Source organism: Bos taurus, chromosome 7, assembly GCF_002263795.3.
Source record: "Bos taurus isolate L1 Dominette 01449 registration number 42190680 breed Hereford chromosome 7, ARS-UCD2.0, whole genome shotgun sequence".
In the NCBI taxonomy this organism is placed as follows: domain Eukaryota; kingdom Metazoa; phylum Chordata; class Mammalia; order Artiodactyla; family Bovidae; genus Bos; species Bos taurus.
This window is the reverse complement of record NC_037334.1, coordinates 9,795,291-9,819,456: the sequence shown is the minus strand read 5'-3', so window position 1 is coordinate 9,819,456 and position 24,166 is coordinate 9,795,291. Positions and strand designations below refer to the sequence as shown.

The 24,166-nt window shown below is 38.5% G+C and overlaps 3 protein-coding genes across 3 annotated transcripts in view; 2 read left to right on the top strand and 1 right to left on the bottom strand.

Annotated features, from left to right (window-relative positions):
* LOC788031 (olfactory receptor-like protein OLF4) overlaps positions 1-24,166 on the bottom strand; it is a 215,081-nt gene that overhangs the window by 187,864 nt on the left and 3,051 nt on the right. The gene's annotated exons all lie outside the window — the stretch shown is intronic.
* On the top strand, positions 5,107-6,111 carry OR7A77 (olfactory receptor family 7 subfamily A member 77). The gene has a single exon (XM_010806659.2). It carries the CDS (start codon positions 5,143-5,145, stop codon positions 6,109-6,111), a length of 969 nt encoding a protein of 322 aa, XP_010804961.1. The 5' UTR covers positions 5,107-5,142.
* OR7A110 (olfactory receptor family 7 subfamily A member 110) lies at positions 16,535-17,383 on the top strand. The gene has a single exon (NM_001390814.1). The coding sequence runs from the start codon at positions 16,535-16,537 to the stop codon at positions 17,381-17,383; it is 849 nt and encodes a 282-aa protein (NP_001377743.1).

Here is a 24,166-nt window from a genome sequence, read left to right as displayed (position 1 = left end):
ATTGGGAAAGACCTTTGCTGAAAAGTTTTATATGCATTCTAATATAGAAAGAGTTGGAAATGACTGAACACACACATACACATATATATTTATCTCTGTGTTATATATTTACTCTGTTGATCAAAAATTGTCTGTGAGAACCATTTGTATGCTGCAGTTGGAGTGTTTTAATTCCTGTCTTTGTTCACATTATTCAAAATAAATTACAGGCTTTATTTTCTTTCCACAAAATGCTTGCCATTTAGTTATTTTATGTATATGTAGATGTATTTGTGAGAATGTTTGGTAATTTATAAAATTTATGTGGTCAGTCAGTCATATGGTGTTCTCTCCATTGCTTTTTACATTTTTATTGAAAAAATTGAGCTGTCCCTGTAATATTCTTCACTTGACAATACTTGCTTTAAAAACATACGTGATTGTTTTCCTGCATATTTTTTAGTTCTAATTAATCACTTATTATGGGCTTCCTAGGTGATGCTAGTGGTAAAGAACCCACCTGCCAATGCAGGAGACATAAGAGAAATAGTTGGATCCCTGGGTCTGGAAGATCCCCTGGAGGAGGGCATGGCAATCTTCCAGAATTCATGCCTGGAGAATCCCATGGACAGAGGAGCCTGGTGGGCTGTGGCCCACAGTGTTGCAAAGAGATGAACATTACTGTAGGAACTTAACACACACACACACACACACACACATACACACACCACCTCCTATTAACAAACATATTTCTAACTTTTACTCTCTTCTTCTGTATTGTTCATTTTAATCTTTTGTGGTTAAATGTATTTCTAAAAGTTGCGTTACCTTTAGACATCATGTAGAAGTCATTTTTTAACCATTTGATTAAATGTTACCCTTGTCTTTCATGAACATATTTGAATCCATCTATCTTTAGTTAAGAAAAAAATTGAACTTGAATACTGCTTCCTCCTTGTATTTAAAATATCTTCTCTTATTTTATTTCCAATTCTTTGGCAATTTAACATTGAATTAGTGGCCAATGTTGTTATCATTAAATTATTACTGTTCAGGTCTTTATGAAACTTAGTTATATTCATTCAATTTTGTTACATTCAGTTATTTTAAAACCACTACCAGTTAACCTAGCTTTATTCTCAGTAACATTGTCCCACATACGCTTGGTTTCTTTTAAACTTTTCTTTCTATATTAGGTACGAACACCTATTCATACACTTTTCTACACGTATGAATAGAATCCTATGCACATACAGATACTCTTAATTCAGTGCAGTCTTTTTTTTTTTTTTCCTATCTTTTTCTTTACTGGTCAATAATGCCCCAGGGATTTTCTTCCAATCAACTAGTATTCAATGTAATATAGGTTCATTATTTCAATAGCTGTTTAATTAAGGGGCTGTGCTACTCACACTGCAGACTGTCTTTCCTAATCTTTCTCTTCAAGTTTCTATTATATCATTCCTACAAAAATATTTGAGATTGTTAAATTTAAACTGTATTTCTAGTCAAGAGCCACTCTGTTTCCCTAGGAACACTGAACAATGCTTGCAGAAATATCTGTCTGTTTCTCTGGGAACAGTGGGTGGAGGTCTGGGATGCTCTAGGCATCCTGCAAGACACAGGACAGACCCCACCACAGAGAACAACCTGTCTGAGAATATCAACAGGTGCTGAGACTGAGAAGCCTCTAGTTAAAGAACTTCTGTACTTTTAATATCTGTTACATTGTTAGGGTGGTTTTCCAAACAGTTTAACATCTTAAATTTCTGTCTGCAAATACAGATAGTGCACCTTTGCTCCCTGTTTCAAAGCACGACTATAAACTGTGTGACAACTCTGTAAGTATTTCCCCAGATGGATGGTTGTGAAAAAGTGTTCTTTTCTTAACTCTTACTGAGCTTGATAAAAAATAGTACCTTGAATTGTCATTTTAATGTGTCGATTTTATTATTATATGCCCATATAATATAAATCTTTTATTGTACCACTACCAGCTTTTGAAATGATTTTTAAGAATTGTTGTTTCTCAGTTGACCTTTTGGAGACTGTTTTGCCATAAAAATGCTTTTTCATTTTACTTAGTTAAATACATTTATCTCATGTTGGATTACTTGCTCTAAGGCAGTTCAGCACACTTGTGGATTTTAGTGTGTAGTTTTCTAGGTATTCACCAAAAAGGACTGGTTTTTATATTGGATCGATAATCCCTCTGATTTATTCGATAATCTAATCTTCTCAAATTGAAGTACAATCTTATATGTATTTAATGAAATCTATAATTGAGAAGTAAATCCTGATTCATTCAATATAAAATAACTGAGAATCTAATATGTGTTATAATTTTCAGGAACATTATATAATATATTCATGTTTACACATTTCCCAATTTAATTATTATTCCATTGGATATCGGTAAATCATTACTATTTTAATATTGTTTGAGTTAGTGTGTGAAACTCCATTCAATTTTTTTAAAATACAATTGCTTTGAGACTAATTTATTCAATTATTTTTCCTGCAATTCCCTTTATTTTGTAACTTCACATATATTTATTTATTTTTAATTTAAATACATTTCTGTTTGCCTGTATGCATGCTAAGTGGCTTCAGTTGTATCTGACTCTGTGACCATATGGACTGTGGCCCACCAGGCTCCTCTGTTCATGGGATTTCCAGGGAAGAATACTCTAGTCCTTGCATTCCCTCCTCCAGGGGATCTTCCTGACCCAGGAATTGAACCTACCTCTCTTATGCCTCCTGCATTGGCAGGAAGGTTTTTTAACCACTAGCACCACCTGGTAAGGCGATGTTTCTATATAAGTGCACATATATTCACATATCTTTCTGAAAGTACAATAGTAATTAGCCTCCAATTAAAATAAATAAATTTATATTAAAAAAAAGAAAAGCTATTGGTCAACAATAATAGGAATTAAAAGAGAAAAACAACTACAGATATGTACAGATTGTGATAATAAACGGATATTATGGGGAAAAAAAATAGTGACCATAGCAGTTGAAGTCTTTGATGATTAGGATTTTGCATTGTCATGGTAAAGTAATAGTACAATGAACATCTATTATAATATAACATCTTCAGGCATGAATCCTATGGAAAAATTTATTCAGGACAAAAGGATGGATTGACATTGTGTCAGAGTACAGTTTGAAAAGCCTTTTGCGTGTTGAACAAAGACCAGGATAACATTGGGGTATGCTCATCAGATTTATTTTAAGAATATGACAGTGCTTAAACTCCAAGAATAACAAACACACGATGCCCCATAAGAAAACTGGGAAAGAGCTTGCCTCATTCCCTATAGAACAGTAAAAAATTGGTCAAAGACATGGAAAAGATTTTGGGAAAATGTCTTCTATTGCTTTATATAAAACACATTTAGGTTTTGTTGTTTTCCTTTGGATACTCATTTTTGTTGGTGGCTCAGATGGTAAAGCATCTGCCTGCAATGAGGGAGACCTGGGTTCTATCCATGTGTCAAGAAGATCCCCTGGAGAAGGAAATGACAACCCACTCCAGTACTCTTGCCTGGAAAATTCCATGGTTGGAGGAGCCTGGTGGGCTACAGTCCATGGGGTCGCAAAGAGTCAGACACGACTAAGAGACTTCACTTCACTTTATTTACTTTGCCCATTTTTCTTTTGGGGTAGTCAAATATTTCAGGTTTCATTCATTATAAAAGTATAACTGTTCTGTCAAGGTAAACATGTATTTTTCTTTTTGAAAATTATTTTTCCTGGGCATCAAGTAGAGATAACTGGAATTGGAATGTTGCCAAACAAAGGAAGGTTTAATTCATCATGTAGTCTCAGGGACTATTAGAGCTTGTTAAATCTTTTACCCCCTAATGTCTATTTCATTTCCCTCTCTTCTCTCTCCCTCCGCCTCTCTTTCACACACACACACTTATTTTTTTATATTTCTTTAAATACAAAGCTGAAAGTGATCATAAAAATGAACCTCAAGTTTATTGGTCTATGGGTAGTCTGTGAACTGGAATTTCTGGGTACCATTTATACATTCTGTAGAAGAAAGATGATCTGACATAATCAGCTTGAGTTATAATGGTATATGGTGTGAGGAGTGTGGTTCTGGGTGAGAAATGTGTGGTAGGAACAAAGCCCAGGAGGACATGGTGTGAGAGTGTGCATGTGTGTGTGTGTGTGTGTGCGCTTGTGTGTGAGCTTGTGCCTTGAGAGCAGTTCTTAAAGCAGAGGCGCTTGGACTCATATATTAAGGTGCCCTATATCACGGATCCCAGACCTCAGTCAGCAGAAGGTACTAAGGATGGGAGATGCTTTAATTCACAGGATGCTTTTGCAACTAAATTCATAAAATGCAAAGAACAAGCATTTTCCTTAGGTCTTTTGTAGTGGCCATTCCCTTGCCATGCACATATTTCTCTTGATATCATACTAGATCTTTCTCTCCCTTTCTTGAGCTCTCTGTTCAACTATCACCTTGTTTGCTGGCCTTACCTGAACACTCAGTACATGAAAATACCTCCTACTACTCTCTTTTATATCTAGCTTTGTTTTCTTCATACCAACTGTTATTACTTGACATATTCTTTTTACACATCATCTTTCACCATCACTGGATTGTGAACACTTTTGTTTTTCAGCACCATCTATTTGTTACCTGTATTTTTTGGAAGGACTTGACAGGTGGCTCAGTGGTAGAGAATCTATCTGGCAATGCAGGAGAGGCAGGTTCAATCCCTGGATTGAGAAGATCACCCGGAGAAGGAAATGGCAACCCATTGCAGTATTCTTGCCTGGGAAATCCCATGGACAGAGGTGCTTGGCAGGCTACATACAGTCTGGGGAGTCTCAAAAGTGCCAGATCCGGCTTAGCGACTAAACAATATGTGCTTTTGAACACGATTGACACTTAATATATATTCTTCAAATGTATGAAACTATTTCTCATTACTACTGTAGAATGCATGATTTTCTTTGGGAATATGCTGAGAAGGGGTCAAAAATGCCCAGGTAGAGATGAAATGGAACTTTTCTAAATGCAAGATATTAAAATTAATTTATTGAGAGCAAAATAGAAATTGCACTATGTGAGTTATGCCAATTTGTATGAAAATTACTCATCTTATTTTCGTTTTTCCTGGTAGTCACCTCCACCACATGGAACCAGGTAACAATACACACTTTTCTGAATTTTTTCTCCTGGGATTCTCAAAAGATCCAAAATTGCAGCCCCTCATCTATGGGCTTTTCCTCTCCATGTACCTGATTGCTGTGTTTGGAAACCTGCTCATCATCCTGGTCACCATCTCTGACTCCCACCTTCACACCCCCATGTACTTCTTCCTCTCCAACTTGTCCTTTGTAGACATCTGCTTCACCTCCACCACCATCCCAAAGATACTGCAGAACATCGAGAACCAGAGCAAAGTTATAACCTATGAAGGCTGCCTCGTCCAGGTGTATTTTTACATATTCTTTGCAGGATTAGATGACTTCCTCCTGACAGTGATGGCCTATGATCGCTTTGTGGCCATATGCCACCCCCTGCACTACACAGTCATCATGAACCCACGGCTCTGTGGACTGCTGGTATTGGTGTCCTGGATGATGAGTGCTATGTATTCCTTGTTACAAACTTTAATGGCCTTGCAGCTGACCTTCTGTACAGAGGTGGAAATTCCCCACTTTTTTTGTGAACTCAATCAGATGGTCCAACTTGCCTGTTCTGATACCTTTCTTAATGACATGGTGATGTATTTGGCATCAGTGCTACTAGCTGGTGGGCCATTTGCTGGTATCCTTTACTCTTACTCTAAGATAGTCTCTTCCATACGAAGAATCTCATCAACTCAGGGAAAGTTTAAAGCATTTTCCACTTGTGCATCTCATCTCTCAGTTGTCTTATTATTTTATTGTACGAGCCTAGGAGTGTACCTTAGCTCTGCTGCTACACACAGCTCAGACTCAAGTGCAACGGCCTCGGTGATGTACACTGTGGTCACACCCATGCTGAACCCATTCATCTACAGTCTGAGGAACAAAGACATAAAGAGGGCTCTGAAGAGAGTCTATGGAATAGTAGCTATAAAAAGGCCAATTGTCTTGGGGCAGATGAAGTGCCCTTGACTGCATTGCTCAGAGCCTGAGAATCAGTAATTGTGACACTTTCCTCAGTGTGGAATAAAAATTGCTCCTTTTACTTATTTCCTTGGATATCCATTTTTATAAAAATTCAACTTTTCTATGCAATCTCGGTTACTCACTTCATTAAACTTTCTTTTCATTCAATCATTTAGGTATTTTTTTTAAGTTGTGCTTTTTTCTACTTCAAAATTTTCCAAACTTTAAATATGAAATATTTGGGCATTTCTATTTTTTTATGGAGTGACATGGGGAATAATACTTTCTTAAATGACAAATGTCATCCAGAGTGATTTTTGCCTTGCTCTGGAAAAAAATTGTCATGAGATATATTACTAATGTAAAAAAGTATACAAGTGAAAACCAAGGTAATTTATATAATTTTATGAGGGTTGACTGAATCAGAGGGTGTGAAGCTATGGATAAGGAGGGTTGATTGCGATGTTACAGGCAGATTTTCAATTGCACAAGGTGCCATTGCTCCAAACTCTGCATTATTCAAGGGTCAATTCTTGAATGCATAGTATTCGTATATATCTCATGATCAAAGATGACTCACTAGAGAATTTGACTGCTTATCCAGTCATGGTTCATTTCACAATTTGTGCAAACATGTTTGCTAATATCCTGCTTACCTAGGAGGAAACTGCAATGGAATAACTTTTTAATATAATTATCTGTAATACAATTTTAAAACAGAAGTGAATGCTATCTTTAAATATCAGAATCAATGCATAGAATGAGATTATTGGAGTTGATCTCAGTTCTATACCATTTTTAATTTTATTCAGTTACTTGTTGCTGCATAACCATTCATCCTAACAGTAACTGCTCTAACATGATGTCTTTATTATCAAATGAGATTTAATATTAAGGAGTTGTTCTAATCTCTGCTGGATTTCTCATGAGTCTATGTTTCTCAGTAATTCTATGTGTTGGAACTCTAAAGCTCATCCATGAGGTTGTATGGAGCCATGTAGCAATTCTTTCTTCATTAATATACAATAGTCTACTCCATTTATTTGTGTATTTTAATCTTATACTTATGCATGTGTCCTCAGTGGTGTCTGATCTTTGTGTCCCCATGGACTGTAGCTCATTGGGCTCCTCTGTCTATGGGGTTCTCCAGGCAAGAATACTGGAGTGGGTTGCCATTTCTCCTTCTGGGGATTTTCTTGATCCTGGGATAGAACCTACATCTCCTGCATCTCCTGCATTGGCAGGTGGATTCTTAACCACTGAGCCCCCTGTGAAGCCCGGATTTTAACCTTATAGATTGTGGGGAAAAGTTTATTATCGGTGACATCAGTATTATGGTGGCAGAAGACACTCCCTTTGTTTCTCCCCTCAATCTACAACTTGTAGATAACATCATTTATAAATAAAGTTTTTTTTTTCCTACCCAACACATTGGGACACCAGAGATACACACAGTTATACATCTGAAGGTGAGCGGATTTTTCACATGGAAGAAGTGGAGCTAGGGGAACAGCAGAGGCAGTGATGCTGATCCCAGCCCATGGCTGAGGCAGCTGAGCCTGCAGCCCCAGAGCACCTGGGAGTCCCACTGGGGGTGGTGCGTGTAACCCTGGCCTCGTGGATGCAACGGCACATGCAGCCCCAGGGAACCAGGCATCAGTGGGGGCGGGAGTGGGGCTCAAGCAAGGTCACCCTGCATGTGGCAAGAGCAGCTACCACTCTGGGAGCCCCCAGCAAAGATGCCAGCCACATCAGGGACACTGACAACACCAGGTCACCAGTGATGCTGGAGGCACAAACATTGATGGCAAGGACAATGACAATGCCTTTGGAAGAGACCATGAAATGCAAAAAATGTAGTTCCTCAAATAGAGCCAGGAGAAGCTCATGTGAAACAAACCAAAAACTTGTGCCACAAAGTCACTTAATTAACACATATATGTAGAATTTAGAAAGATGGTAACGATAACCTTGTATGCAAGATAGCAAAAGGGATACTGATGTATAGAACAGTCTTTTGGACTCTGTGGGAGAGGGAGAGGGTGGGATGATTTGGGAGAATGGCTTTGAAATATGTATAATATCATATATGAAATGAAAAAAAAAATAAATGAACTACTCCCCCCCAAAAAACAATGAAAAAGAAAAACACAATCTGTTAGCAATCTGTTGAATTGTTAGACTCAAAGTATACAAGGCTTTACCTACATAACAAAACTGTTTGTTCCTTCAAATGCACGGACAGAGGAGCAACCCACTGAGCACCATGAAAAACCATAGTAACATGGAATCACAAAGAGAAAACGACAGTTTTCCATGAACTAATTAAACATCAGGTAAGATTGTGATCAAGCAAGTGGAGAATTCAAGATAGTGTCAGGAAGTAGCTCAACAAGTTAGAAGAAAACTCGCAAAGGCACATCAGTTAGCTGAGGAATAAAAATAATGAACATAAGGAACAGTTGCTAAAATAATAAAAGCCCTCTAACATAAGTAAACAGAAATTCTGGTGCTGAAGAACTCAGTAATTGAGATGAAGGACGAATTGCAAAGCACTTGAAGTGGAGACCATATGGAGTAGAGAGATATAGTGAGTTCAAAAGTAGAATGATTCAGGTAGATGTGAGGACAGAACTAAGATTTTTTTTTTTTTTTAATGAAGATATTCTCTGAGAAACTTCTGACTCTACTAGAACAGGTAAGAAGGATACTGGGTGTCTCAAAAGCAGAAGAGAGAGAGAAAGGATCAGAGAGATTATGTATAGAAATAATAGCTGAGAATTTTCCAAGTCTGAAGAAGGAACCAAATGCACACATCCACAGAGGTATAATAGGACACGTAAATGTTTCAATGCAAAAAACCTTCTCCAACACACACGTATTAAAACTGTCAAAAGTCAATGAACGAAAAGACTTCCCTGGTGGTGCAGTAAGCAAGAATCTGCCTGCTAAGGTGGAAACAGGCACTGGGGGTGATGCCTGGTCTGGAAAGATTCCACACGCCACAAAAACACTAAGCCGGTGCACCACAACTACTGAGCCTGTACTGTAGAGCCTGTGCTCTGCAGCAAGAGAGGTCACCATGGTGAAGAGTAGCACCCCCCACATCCACAAACAGAGAAAGCCCCCGAAAAGCAAGGAAGACTCGATGTAGTCAGAAATACAGCAAATAAATAAAGAAAAAATTTTAAAAAGTCAGTGAAAGAATGATGTTTTTATATACTAATATCTATCTATATCTATATCTATCTATCTATCTATCTATCTATCTATATATGGCAATCAACAAGGACCTAGGGAATTAAAAACAGGGAAATAAACTCAATATCTTGTAATAATCTATACTTGAAAAATAATATAAAAAAGAATATATATATATATAATTTTGCTGTGTACCTGGAACTAATATGAAAATCAAATACATTTCAGTAAAAGTTATTAAAAAGAAAGTTATTAAAGGTATCCAAAAACAGATGAGCACCCTGCAAAGATACCCAAACTGGGTTATCAACAAATTTCTTAGCACAGACTCCACAGTCCAAGATAGAATGGAATATCATTCTCAAACTATTGTGATATAAAAACTGCTAGCCACGAATCCTCCATCCAACAAAGATATCCTTCAGATATGAAGAGGAAATAAAGGTTCTCCCAGGTAAAGAAAAGCTGAGGGAGTTCAGCACCCAGAACTGTCATATAAGCAAAGTTGAAGTGTTCTCTTCTACTTGAAGTAAGAAGGCAAAAGCACCCAAAACATCAAGCTGATAGGCAGAAACAGAAAACTTAAACTATATATCAGACTAAGTCAACTCAATTAAAATAAATAAATAAAGAATCATATTAAAAGTGGGTAGAGGACCCTCAATAGACATTTTTTCCCGAGGAAGATATACACATGGCCAACAGACACATGAAAAGAGGCTTAACATCATTAATATTCAAAGAAACAGAGACCAAAATCGCAGTGAGGTACACCTTCCACAGTAAGAATGGCTATTATCAAAGAGAAAAAAGCAATAGGTTGATGAGTGCCACATGAGAACAGGAAATGATACACGCATTTCAAAATTTCTTCTTCTGCAATTAACAGAGAAACCAGAACTGCAGCACTTTATATTTGCACATTTTCTCTCCATGTACCAGATCACTGTGCTTATAAACCTGTTTATTATCCTGGTCACCATCTCTGACTCCCACTCCACATACCCATGTAATTCTTCTTTTCCAATCTGTTCTTTTAAGATATGTTTCACATTCACCACCATCCCATAGAAGGCAAAGCCATAACGTATAGATACAGTTTTACCTACTCTTTGTAGATTTGGACAGCATTGTACTGAACACAAAGACCTATGACCACTTCATGGCCATCTGTCAAACTCTGCACTACCATGTGGCCATGAACACCATGCCGCCCACACACACTTTGTGGATTGCTGGTTTTTTTGTTTGGTTCCTGAGTGCCATGCATTCTTTGTTACAAAGATTAACAGTGTTGCAACTGTCCTTCTGTATCTTCTTGGAATTCTGCACTTTTCCTGTAAAAGCAAATAAGAGGTCCAACTAGTCAATTGTGACACCTTTCTTAATGACATGATGATGTAATTTGAAACCGTTATATTCCAGGTTGGTAATGGACTGGTTCCAAATTGGGAAAGGAGTAAGTCAAAGCTGTATATTGTCCCTCTGCTTATTTAACTTATATGCAGAGTACATCATGAGAAATGCTGGGTTGGATGAAGCACAAGCTGGAATCAAGATTGCCAGGAGAAATAGAAATAACCTCAGATATGCAGGTGACACCACTCTTATGGCAGAAAATGAAGGGGAACTAAAGAGCCTCTTGATGAAAGTAAAATAGGAGAGTCAAAAAGCATTCTTAAAACTCAACATTCAAAAAACTAAGATCATGGCATCTGGTCCCATCACTTCAAGGGAAAGAGACAGGGAAACAATAAACAGTGAGAAACTTTATTTTCTTAGGCTCCAAAATCACTGCAGATGGTGACTGCAGTCACAAAATTAAAAGACACTTGCTCTTTGGAAGAAAAGCTTTGACAAACCTCGACAGTGTATTAAAAAGCAGGGACCTTGATGAAGAAAGTCCATCTAGTTAAAGCTATGGTTTTTCCAGTAGTCATATATGGATGTGAGAGTTGGAAAACCAAGAAGTCTGTGCATCAAAGAATTGATACTTCTGAAGTGTGGGGTTAGAGAAGACTCTTGAGAGTCCCTTGGACTGCAAGGAGATCAAATGAGTCAGTCCTAAAAGAAACCAATCCTGAATATTCACTGTAAGTACTGATGCTGAAGCTCAAGCTCCAATATTTTGGCCACCTGATGAGAAGAGCTGACTTGTTAAAAAAGACCCTGATGGTGGGAAAGATTGAAGACAAGAGGAGAAGGGGACAACAGAGGATGAGATGGTTGGATGGCATCACCGACTCGATGGACATGAGTTTGAACAAGCTCCAGGATATGATTAGGGACAGGGAAGCCTGGCATGCTGCAGTCCTTGCAGTCACAAAGAGTCAGATACAACTGAGTGACTGAACAACAAATGTCTTACCTGGGATCCTTTACTCTAAGGTAGTTTCCTCTCTATCTGGAATACCATCAGCTTGGGGGAAGTACAAAGTGCTTTCCTCCAGAGCATCTCACCTCTCACTTGTATCCTTGTCTTATTGGATGGGCTTTGAGTGTACCTACCTGTGGCTACTCACGCCTTTCTGCTTAGAGTCAAATGCAATCATCTCAGTGATGAACACTGTGATCACACCTATTCTGAACCCCTTCATCTATAGTCTAAGGTATGAAGACATACACAGGGCTCTGAAAAGATTATTTGGAATGGCAAGTATCAAAGTACCATCAGTGGTAGTGTTAAAGAAGTTCCCTTCTTTTCAGGGTGTAAAGAATTTGAACTAGATTCTGATATTCTGGCTTAAATGATCAGAAACACAGTCTGTGGACCACTAGAGACCTGAGGAATCCGAATAAGCATTTGAACCACAGACCTTTGTGATTTGTATGAAAAAAGTGTATGAACAGTGAATTTATAGATATTCTTGTCTGGAATAGGATTTCTCATATTCTTACACTGCCTTTGGCAGGAAAATTATTTGTATTGGGTGCTGTTCTGTGGTTTAGAGGAGATAAGTAGCATCCCTTTAGATATTGCCAAGTGTCAAAATCATGTCTGGTTGAGAATCACTGGGACAGAGTTCCAGAACTAAGAGACCTCAATCCAGACTCCAGCCCTTACTTGGTTTGTACTTTTAAGTAGAACATTAAATCCTTCTGAGTTTCAATCTGACAACAGAGTATGGAGTTCATAAAAGTGCTATCTGAAAAAACACATTATTTAAAAAATTAAATTTGACAATCACTATACCATGCTAAGATATTTTAATGGCCATGTATTAGTCACTCAGTTGTGTCCAACTACTTGTGACCACATGAACTGTAATCTACCAGGCTCTTCCATCCATGGGATACTCCAGGGAAGAATACTGGAGTGGGTTGCTATTTCCTCCTCCAAGGAATCTTCCCAACCCAGGGATCAAACCTGCGTCTCTAACATCTCCTGCTTTGGCAGGTATATTCTTTACCACTGAGCTACCTGGGAAGCCTGGTTTATGGTCATATTAATATCATATCAGGCTTCTCTGATAACTCAGTAAAGAATCTGCCTGAAATACAGGAGACCCTGGTTCAATTTCTGTGTCCGGAAGATCCATTGGATAAGGGATAGGCTACCCACTCCAGTATTCCTGGGCTTCCTTTGTGGCTCAGCTGGTAAATAATCTGCCCACAATGCGGGAGACCTGTGTTTGATCTGTGAAGATTCCCTGGGGAAGGGAATGGCTACCCAATCCACAACTCTTGCCTGCAGAATTTCATAGACTGTATGGTCCATGTGGGACAAAGAGTCAGACACGACAGCAATTTTTACTTATCATATCAACATATAAATATTTTTCTTATAGTTATAAACATTTTTTAATGAGAAACTAAAGGGCAGCTGTTGACTTCTGATATATCTGAGAAACTTGTAATTGGCTTGGAAAAACTAGCAAGAATCCAGGCAGTATAATACGCACAATTTTATACTGAAGGAGCAATGTTATCCACAGTTCTGAAGAGGGAAATAGTTTTAAAGATTTCCGTAGTTTTTTTTTGTTGTTGTTATTGTTTTCCTGTACCACAAATCAAAGCTTTGGAGACCCAAGGGACCTCGTCAAGACAAATCCTCAGTGTTATAGTTTAAAAAAGAATTAGATCTCAGGGGTTTGATGAGGTTCTGGGAGCCTTAGTGCTTTAAAAGCAGGAGAATTAAAGGGGAAGGAATGACAAAAACTGAATCACCCAACTTATAATGCAATCACCTAGTAACAGAGAATCAACAGAAAAATAATTGCATTATGTCCAGCCCAGTGTCCCCAAGGGAAATCATGTACTTGGAGGCTGGAGTAACAAAAGGAAAATATGTCCAATTAGCTGAAATGTGTGCATGCTTGCTAAGTCCCTTAAGTCCTGTCCAACTCTTTGAGACCCCAAGGACTGTAGCCCTCTAGGCAACTCTGTCCATGGGATTCTCTAGGCAAGAACACTGGAGTGGACTGCAATGCAGTCCTCCAGGGCATTTTCCTGACCCAGGGATCAAGCCCCCATTTCCTGTGACTCCTGCATTGCAGGTGGATTCTTTATCACTGAGCCTCCAGAGAAGCCCTGTGAGCTGACACAAGAAGCTGTAAATATCTCCTCTGCTGCAGCCCCTCAGCCTGTGCCACTTTGGTTAATGAGAACCTAGTCCTTAGTTTAGATTTCTGAATCTGTCTGGGAGCCAATGCTTGATTTTATCCCTTCCTGTTGTCTTGTTTCGGTACAAAACTTCAGTCTGTATCGTTAATCATTTAGAAAGGAACTTGGACTTCTACAGGGAAAGCCTTCTCTCTCAATCTGCAGGCAGGTTAGAGCTCCACACACATTTCAGGAGAGGGTCAGAGAGGACGGAAGCCAGGAGCATGTACCCGAGGTCACCTGAGGACCAATCTAGCATAGTTCAGAGGCCAGAGGTCACTGTGGTTATTATCTGGCTTTCCTGATATTAGTGTATCTATTTAGGTCTAAAAATAAAGTGAACCCTTCACTCATCAGTGTTGACAAATGGTAATAAAGGAAGTTCAGTTAGAAGGAATGGTGGTGGTGGTTTAGCTGCTAAGTTGTAGCTGATCCTTTTGCGACCCCATTGACTGTAGCCCACCCATCTCCTCTGTCCATGGAATTTCCCTGGCCAGAATACTGGAGTGGGTTGCAATTTCCTTCTCCAGGGAATCTTCCTGACCAAGGGATTGAAACTTGGCCTCCTGGATTGCAGGAGGATTTTTTTACTAATGAGCTACCAAGGAAGCCCCATTAGAAGGAATGGGAGGCATAAAAGGCTTCCAGTAAAAGTAGACAATAAGTCTAATAATCTTATTTATGGACTGAAGTAAGCAAATAGGAAGACTCCTCAAGAAAAAGAAATATTCTGCTTCTTCATGTAAAATATATTCAATTTTTGTGGATTTCATTTATTTCTGATTTTGAATTGGTAGTTTATGTTCCATTTGCTTATTCTCTTGGGATAATTAAACTCTAAGATATAGCACATCATGAATATATCCCTGTTTATGTCCTTGGAAAAATATATTTTTATCTTTTTTTTTTGGACTGTAATAATTTATTACTTGAAGGAGAATGTTTGCAAAACCAATACAATATTGTAAAGTAAATAATAATAATAATTTAAAAAAATAAAAGAGGGAAGAGTAGAGTATTTTTCTTTATTATTTTTTGGGCATCAGGGAGATGCCACTGGAATTGGAATATTGATGAAGCAAGGAAACTTTTCTTTGATGCATTGTCTCAGGGGTCATTTGAGTTTATTGCATATTTTCCCTCTTAATTTGCCTATGTCCATTTCATTTCTCTTTTTTCTTTCTCTCTCATGCTTTTCATTCTTCTCTAAATACTGAGAAGAAATTGGCCTTACCAACGTTGATCCCCAAATTTATTGTTCTATAGGAAGCTTATAAACTGGAATTTGGGGGTGGGATGTGTAGGGAGATAGGAGGGAGGTTCAGAGGGAAGGGGATATATGTATGCCTATGGCTGATTCATGTTGAGGTTTGACAGAAAACAACAAAATTCTGTAAAGCTATTATCCTTGAATTAAAAAAAATACATGCATTTAAAAATCTTGGAATTTCTGAGTAAAAGTGATACATTCTTTTGGAGAATAATAATTTGATCTGAGAAGCTCGATGTGTTAACCATTCATTGCCTAATGAGGGTGGATCTGGGTGACCAGTTTATGATAGTAACACAAGCCAGAAACATTGTGTGTGTGTGTGTGTGTGTGTGTGTGTGTGTGTGTGTGTGTTTGCCTGTGCCTTGTGAAGAGAAACCAGTTCTTAAAGCAGAGGCATCTGTACTCACATGTTAAGATGACTTATAATACAGAGGTCAGAAGTTGGTCAATAGATGGAACTAAGTAGGGAAACTGACATAATTCACAGGATGGTTTTAAACTAAATTCATAAAGTGCAAGGAACCACATGGAAGGAGGGATTCTCTATGTGCTGAAGGTTCAGCTGTAGCAGGGAGGTCACCTTGCTCTTCAGCATCCTTGACACCATTGCTGATCACTCCTCCTACTTATCCCTTCGCCCCACTGGCTTCCTTGTTTGCACTTGAACATGTGGAACAAGCATCTTTGTCAGATTCTTAGCAGTGGCAGCTCCCTCTGCCAGGCACACACTTCTTCTGACATCACAAAGACTTCTCTCTCTCTTCAGGAATCTTCAAACATCACCTAGTATGAAGCTCTTCCCTGAACACTCAGGACAAAATAACACCTACTACCACTCTCTCCTTTATACCTGGTTTTGTTTTTTTTTTCAGAGCATCTGTGATATTCTGAGATATTCTATCATGTTTTATTTGAATATCCTCATTCACCATCCTTGGATTGGGAGAGGTTTATTTTTCATCACTTTCTACTGGGTCAGCACTAAATATGTATTTCTCAAATAAATGAAGAGATATCTCTTTAGAACTCTAGAATATATGAGCTCTTTGCCAATGTGATGAGAATGGGACAAAAATCTTTGTCAGGGATGAAATGGAGTATACTTTGGAAGAGAACTGTTCTATAAATAAGGTATTAAGTTCAATTACTTCAGGGCTAAATAGAAATTGCAGTATTTAAGCCATGTGAATTATGCCAGTTTGTATGCAAATTAGTCATGTTGTTTTCCTTTTTCCTGGTAGTCATTTCCACCCCATGGAATCAGAGGATAATACATGAATTTCAGAATTTCTTCTTCTGGGGCTTTCAGAAGAACAAGAACTGCAGCCTCTCATATTTGGGCTCTTCCTCTGCATGTACCTAATCACTGTGTTTGGAAACCTGCTCATCATCCTGGCCATCAGCTCAGACTCCCACCTCCACACTCCCATGTACTTCTTCCTCTCCAACCTGTCCTTTGTAGACATCTGCTTCATGTCCACCACCATCCCAAAGATGCTATGGAACCTCCAGACAGACAGCAAAGGTATCACCTATGAAGGCTGCATCACCCAGATGTATTTTTACATGCTGTTTGCAGGATTAGATGACATTCCCCCGACAGTGATGGCCTATGATCGGTATGTGGCCATCTGCCACCCCCTGCACTACATGGTCATCATGAGCCCCTGGCTCTGTGGACTGCTGGTTCTGATATCCTGGATGCAGATTGCCTTGTATTCCTTGGTACACAGCTTAATGGTGTTGCTATTGTCCTTCTGTCCAGTTGTACAAATCCCCCACTTTTTCTGTGAACTTACTCAGGTGGTAAAACTTGCTAGTTCTGACAACTTTCTTAATAACATAGTGATGCATTTTTCAGCTGTCCTGATCGGTGCTGGTCCTTTGGCTGGTATCCTTTACTCATATTCTAAAATAGTTTCTTGCATATGTAAAATCACATCAGCTCAGGGGAAGTATAAAGCATTTTCCACCTGTGTGTCCCACCTCGCAGTTGTCTTCCTATTTTATTTTACAACCTTAGGAGTTTACCTTAGCTCTGCTGCTTCCCACACCCCACATACAAGTACAGTCGCCTCGGTCATGTACACTGTGGTCACACCCATGCTGAATCCTTTCATCTACAGTCTGAGAAACCGAGATATAAAAGAGGGTCTAAAGAGGTTGTATTTGATGCCAAGTATAAAAGACCAATTGTACTAGTGCTCTGGATTACATAACTCAAAGTATCAAAACCAGAAATTGTTCTTTGTTCATTGTGAAATAAAATTTGCTCCTTGCACTTATTTCCTGGGATTTCCATTTTTCTTTCCTTTTTTGAATTCAGCATCTTTATAGAATTTTAGGAATCTCTCTTTTTAAGCTTTATTCTCAGTCTATATATAGACTGTCTATATATAGAGAGTTTTAGTTTTTTCCTACCTACCATTTTCCTACCCACCATTTTCCAACCTTTGAATCAAAAATATTTGGAAATTCCATTTCTTTGATGGAATATCATAGAATTATGAGTAATTTATTAGGTGTAATATCTTTTCATGAGAACATTTAGTCTGATGTTGTTCAGTTACCCTGTTGTGCCCACCTCTCTGTGACCCCACGGATTGTAGCATGGCAGGCCTGCCTGTCCCTCATCAATTCCCAGAACTTGCTGAAGTTCATGTTCATTGCATTGGTGATGCCATCCAGCCATCTCATCCTCTCATGTCCTCTTCTCCTTCTGTCCTGATCTTTCCCAGCAGCAGGACTTTTCCAATGAGTCATCTGTTTGCATCAGGTGACCAAAATACTGGAACTTCAGCTTCAGCATCAGGCAGTTCAGTGAATATTCAGGGTTAATCTTACTTAAGACTGACTGGTTTGATCTCCTTGCTGTCCAAGGGACTCTCAGGAGTCTTCTCAAGCAGCATAGTTGAAGGTTCAGGATGGGGAACACATGTATGCCTGTGGCGGATTCATTTTGATATTTGGCAAAACTAAAACAATTATGTAAAGTTTAAAAATAAAAAAAAAAAAAAAAAAAAGAAAGAAAAAAAAAAAAAAAAAGAAAGGCGTAAATTATTCCACATTCTGCCTTCTTTATGGTCCAGCTCTCACAACCATACATGACCACTGGGAAGACCATAGCTTTGACTATAACGACCTTTGTTGGCAGAGTAATAATGTTTCTGCTTTTCAACACACTGTCTAGGTTTTCCATCTGTTTCCTGCCAAGAAGCAATCATCTGATTCCATGGCTGCAGTCACCATCCACAGTGATTTTGGAGCCCAAGAAGGGGAAATCTATCACGGCTTGCACCTTTCCCCCTTCTATTTGCCATGCAGTAATGGGGCCAGATGCTATTATCTTTGTTTTAGTATTTAGTCCTAAGTCGGCTCTTCAGGAGATCATTTAATTTACTGGCAGTTAAAGAGGTTTTTTGGTAGGTATTACTTATTTCCAAATTGTTAACTTGTTTTCTGTAGTGTCTTTCTTTTTCTTTTTTGTATTTCTTATGATTTGATGATTTATTTAGTGATATGCTTGTGTTCCTTTCTCTCTAGATTTTACCTTGTATAGATTTTTGATGTATGATAAACAAAGGGTCTTCATATGATGACATACAATGTTGTCTACTTTTAAAAACTAGTTGTCTTTTAAGTTCATACACATATTAATAGCACTACATTTTCACTCCCTGCCCCACATTTTGTGCCTTTGAAGTCACATTTGATACCTCCCTATTTATCCCTTTAATTCTTATTGTAGCTATACTTGATTTTAGAATTATTTTGTCTATTAAGTTTTCATACTTGCTTAAGTGATTTGATCCTCAGCCCTTCTACACGTTTGCCTTTACTAGCACGATTTTCTCTTTCTTATAGTTTCTTCCCACTTGTTTTGCCTTTTTTCTTTCCTTCTTTGAGAAGGTCCTATAATATTCCATGTAGAGTATGTTTAGAATTGATAAATTCTATTAGTCTTTGACTGGCTGAAAAATTCCTTATCTCTCCTTCAATTCTGAATGTTACTCTTTCTGAGTAGAATGCCCTAGTTTGCACGTTTTTCCCTCTCAACAGCAAGTGAGACACAGATGTATAGAACGGTCTTTTGGACTCTGTGGGCGAGGTTGAGGGTGGGATGATTTGGGAGAATGGCATTGAAACATGTATAACATCGTATGTGAAACGAATTGCCAGTCCAGGTTTGATGCATGATACAGGATGCTTGGGCTGGTGCACTAGGATGACCCAGAGGGATGGTATAAGGAGGGAGGTGGGAGGGGGGTTCAGAATGGGGAACATGTGTACACCTGTTGCAGATTTATGTTGATATATGGCAAAACCAATACAATATTGTAAAGTAATTAGCCTCCAATTAAAATAAATAAATTTATATTAAAAAAAGGAAAAAAAAAGAAATATATAATGCCTCCCCATTTTATCGTACAAAGTTTCTGCCAAAAAAAAAAAAAGGAAAGAAGTCAGCTGATAGACTTATGTGCTTCCATCTTACATGACACTGTTTTATTTTGTTGGCTTTAGAAAACCGTATCTTTAACTTGTGGTTTTAATTGCTGTATCTTGGTGCAGGTTTTATTGCTGTCATTTTGGGGGGACTCTTTTTGCTTCTGGTATCTGAATTTGCTTTTTTACACAGGTTTGGAAACTTTTCAGACATAAGTTTATCAGATGTGTTTTGACTACGTTTTTATCTGTCTTTTCCTTCCTGGATACTGAAATTGTTCTAGTGTTGGTGTTCTTAATGTAGTCAAACATCTCTCAAATTATTCTCATTTTTAATTTTTTTTTCTTTTCTGACTGAATCATTTCCATGATTCTATATTTCAGCTAGCTTATGCATTCTTTGGTATCACCTGGATAAATGTTAATTACTTCTAGTTGTTCATTTCATTTAATGTAATGTTCAGTTCAAGCTAGCTTTATAGTTCCCTATTAAAATTATAACTGATTCAACAGTCATTTTTACAGAAAATTAAATATTTTATGATCTTCCACTTATTAACAAAATGCACAGGGTGAATACTGGAAATAAAACTTCTTTTGGAAGATTTATTGAATCATTTTAGCTTGAGAAAATGGAGTTTTATATCTTTACTAATGCATTGATTCCAAACCTGGTAAACTGTTTCTCTTTCATTAGCTGTTTATTAGGCATGATATCTTGTTATTTAAGTTGGGACAATTCCCCTGTATTTTCATTTTACTTACCTTTGTCTGTTTTCTGAAACTATTTGCCACAGTTAATTCTCACTGTCTTAGAATGGTGTCTTTTTGTGGGAACAGGCATGTACTGTTGATGTGTGCTCAGTGGCTTTACCGGAAGAGCTAGATCTGATGTTATCACAATTCATGCCTTTCTTTGGGGTGTACTGATTGCAATCATCTTTCTAGGAGGTATGGAGGGCTTGGGCTTGAGTCAGGTATGAGATATGGTTTCCTCTTTGTTTAGAGGCCAGAAGGAAATGGCATCCCACTCCAGTATTCTTGTCTGGAAAATTCCATGGAGGTCACAAAGACTCAGATGTGACTGAGCACAGCACACACACATATAATACGCTAAGATAGTTTATGGTGCATATCAACATATAAATATCTCTCTTTATATACGTATAAACATTAGTAATGAGGCATTAAAGAATAGCTCTTAACTTCTGATATAACCGGAATTTTCTAATTGACTTGGAGAAACTATCATGCATCCAAAGAGTATATTAACTGTGGTTTTATTCTAAAGTAGCAAAGTCATCCCCTGTTTTGAAGAGGAGAATAGTAATGTTTAGAGATTTCAGTGGTTCTGTCCCTGCCCCAAGTCAAAGCATTAAAGACCCAAGGGACCTAGTCAAGACAAATCCTGAATGTTACAATTTAAAGAAAATCTTGTGCTCAGGGACATGATGATGCTGGGAACCTTAGGGCTTTGGAAGCAAGATAATTAAGAGGAAGGAGTAATAAAAAATGAATTCACCTAACTTATAATGCAGTGTCTTAGGAACAGAGAATCAGCAGGGGAAAAAAATTCCATTGTGTCCAGAAAAGTGTCCCCATAGGAAATCATGTAGTTATAGATTGGAGTAACTGGAGGAACCACGCCTAATGAGCTGACACAGGAAGCTGTAAATATCTTCTCTGCTGCAGTCGCTCAGCCTCTGCCATGTTTGTTGGGGAGGACCTGGTTCTTGCTTTTGAAGTTCTGCATCTGTCTGGCAACCAATGCTTAATTTAGTCACTTCTGTTTTCATATTTGGGGACAAAATTTCTGTCTGCATCAGTAATCATTTAGGGAGGAGTTCTGAGTTCTACAGGGAAAGCTTTCTCTCTCAATCTACAGGCAGGTGATTCTGATAGTTCCACAGATGCTGCAGGAGAGCATCAGAGAGGATGGAAGCCAAGAGTGTGTACTTGAAGTCAGGAGGCCAGATCACTGTGGTTTTTTTTCTTCTGGTTTTCCTAATGTTAATGTACTTATTTATGATCTAAAAATAAAGTGAACATTTCACTCGAAAATGCAATATTGTAAACTAATTAGCCTCTAATTAAAATAAATAAATTTAATTAAAAAAGAAAGAAAATGCAAGTGTCAATGTTGACAATTAAATGATAACAGTGGAAGCTCAGAAGGAATGATGGTGGTGGTTTAATTTCTAAGTTTCTCCAACTCTTGTGACCCTATGGACTGTAGCCCACCCAGCTTCTCTGTCCATAGAATTTCCCAGGCAAGAATGCTGGAGTGGGTTGCCATTTCCTTCTCCAGGGGATTTTCTCTACCCAGTGATCAAACCTATGTCTCCTGCATTTACAGGCAGATTCTTTATTTTCTGGCTACCAGGGAAATCCTGTTAGATGGAATAGGAGGGATAAAATGCTGCCAGTAAAAGTAGAAAATAAGTATAGGAATTTTTTTCTGAACAGGAGGAAACAAATAGGGAAAGTCCTTCAGGAAAAGAAGCCTTCTACTGCTTCATAAGCTTCACATACAACATATCAATTTCTGTTGTATCTTGACTATTTCTGATATTGAATTAGTAGTTTATATTCCAATTGCTTATTTTCCTATTAGGATATGCAAACTGTAAGATGTTCCATGTCATATCATTTTTTATGTCCCTGGACAAAAGATATTTTTCTTTATTATTTTTTTAGACATCAAGGAGATGTCACTGGAGTTGGAATGTTGATGAAGCAAGGATATCTCATTATTGCATTGTCCCAGGGGTCATTTTAGTATATTGGGTATTATTTTCCCTTAATGTCCATAGGTCCATTTCATTTCTCTCTGTTTCTTTCACTCTCGTCCTTTTAATTATTCTCTAAATACCAAGCAGAAATTAGCTATACCAAAAATGAACCCCACATTTATTGTTCCATGAGAAGTTTATAAACTGGAATTTCATGGCAAAAATTACATATCCTTTGGAGAATAATAATTTGACCTGACCAGCTGAGCTGTAATCACTCACAGTGTAAAGAGTGTGAATCTGTCTGACCAAACATGGTAGTGACACAACCGAAAAGAACATGGTGTGGGTATGTCCATGTGTGTGTGTGTTTGTATGTGTATGTGTATGTGTGTGTGTGTGCATGCTTGTGCCTTGAAAGGGAGAACAATTCTTAAAGCAGAGGCACCTGGACTCATATGCTAAATGACATATATACACAGGTCAGAATTCAGTCAACAGATGGAACTAAGAATGGAATCTGATATAATTCACTGCATGGTTTTATAGCTAAATTGATAATGTGCAAGGAAGCACATGGAAGGAGGGATTCTCTGTGGACTGAAGGTTCAGCTGTAGAAGGGAAGCCACCTTGTTCCTCAGCATCCCTGACACCATGTCTAATCACTCCCCCTCCTGCTTATCCCTCTGCCCCACTGGCTTCCTTGTTTGCACTTGAACATGTGGAACAAGCAGCTTCCTCAGGTTCTTAGCTTACTGGCTGTGTTTCCTTTTGGTTTTTATAAATTCAACCCCAAGGAAGGTAGAAGCAGCAGGAGAGGTGGCACCAACTGTGGCATATCAGCATCGGGTGCCTGCAGCAGAGGGAGGAGCAGAGGTGGCAGTGGGGCATGGGACCCCGCCCCCAGCTACCTAGGTGTCCATGACCCTGTGCCCCCTTCTCCCACCTCCATATCTGCAGTGTTACAGCTGGTCAACCTTTCCACACTGGACATGCCACAGCACCCCTACCACCCCAGCTCCACCGACTACCATCATCCTGCCCCATATGGCAGCAGAAGCTGTGACTCAGGAGATCTCAGAAAAGTTACACAGAAAAGCATCATAAGCATATCAGAAAACTACCTACCCTGCGTCCCAAGCAGCACGCCAGAAGCACTGACAACAGCAAGGTACCATACCCCAGAGGCACAAGAAGCAATAGTTAGGGCACAGGGTAACTCCTCTGACAGAGGCCATGGAGGGTCTGAAGTGCAGATTCATAACCATAGGCAGCTCAGATAGAATTGGGGGGGGGGGGGGGGGAAGCTATATTATGTCGCCACCTCCTGGACAAATATAGAAAAACATGAAGGTTCTAACCTGAATCCTTCAGCCTGCTGAGCCCCCAGGATGTTAAAACTCAAAGTAACATTAAGGGTATTTAAACATTTTTTAAAAATATCACACACATAATTATATTGAACAATTCAAATATATTACCATATACATGTCTTCAGGTAGAGTTTCCAAGAGAACACAAGTTTGAATAAATATATTATATAATATTATACTATATATTATAATATTATAATCATATAATATATATAGAACAGTCTTATGGACTCTGTGGGAGAGGGAGAGGGCGGGAAGATTTGGGAGAATGACACTGAAACATGTAAAATATCATGTAAGAAATGAGTTGCCAGTCCAGGTTCGATGCACGATACTGGATGTTTGGGGCTAGTGCACTGGGATGACCCAGAGGGATGGTATGGGGAGGGAGGAGGGAGGAGGGTTCAGGATGGGGAACACATGTATACCTGTG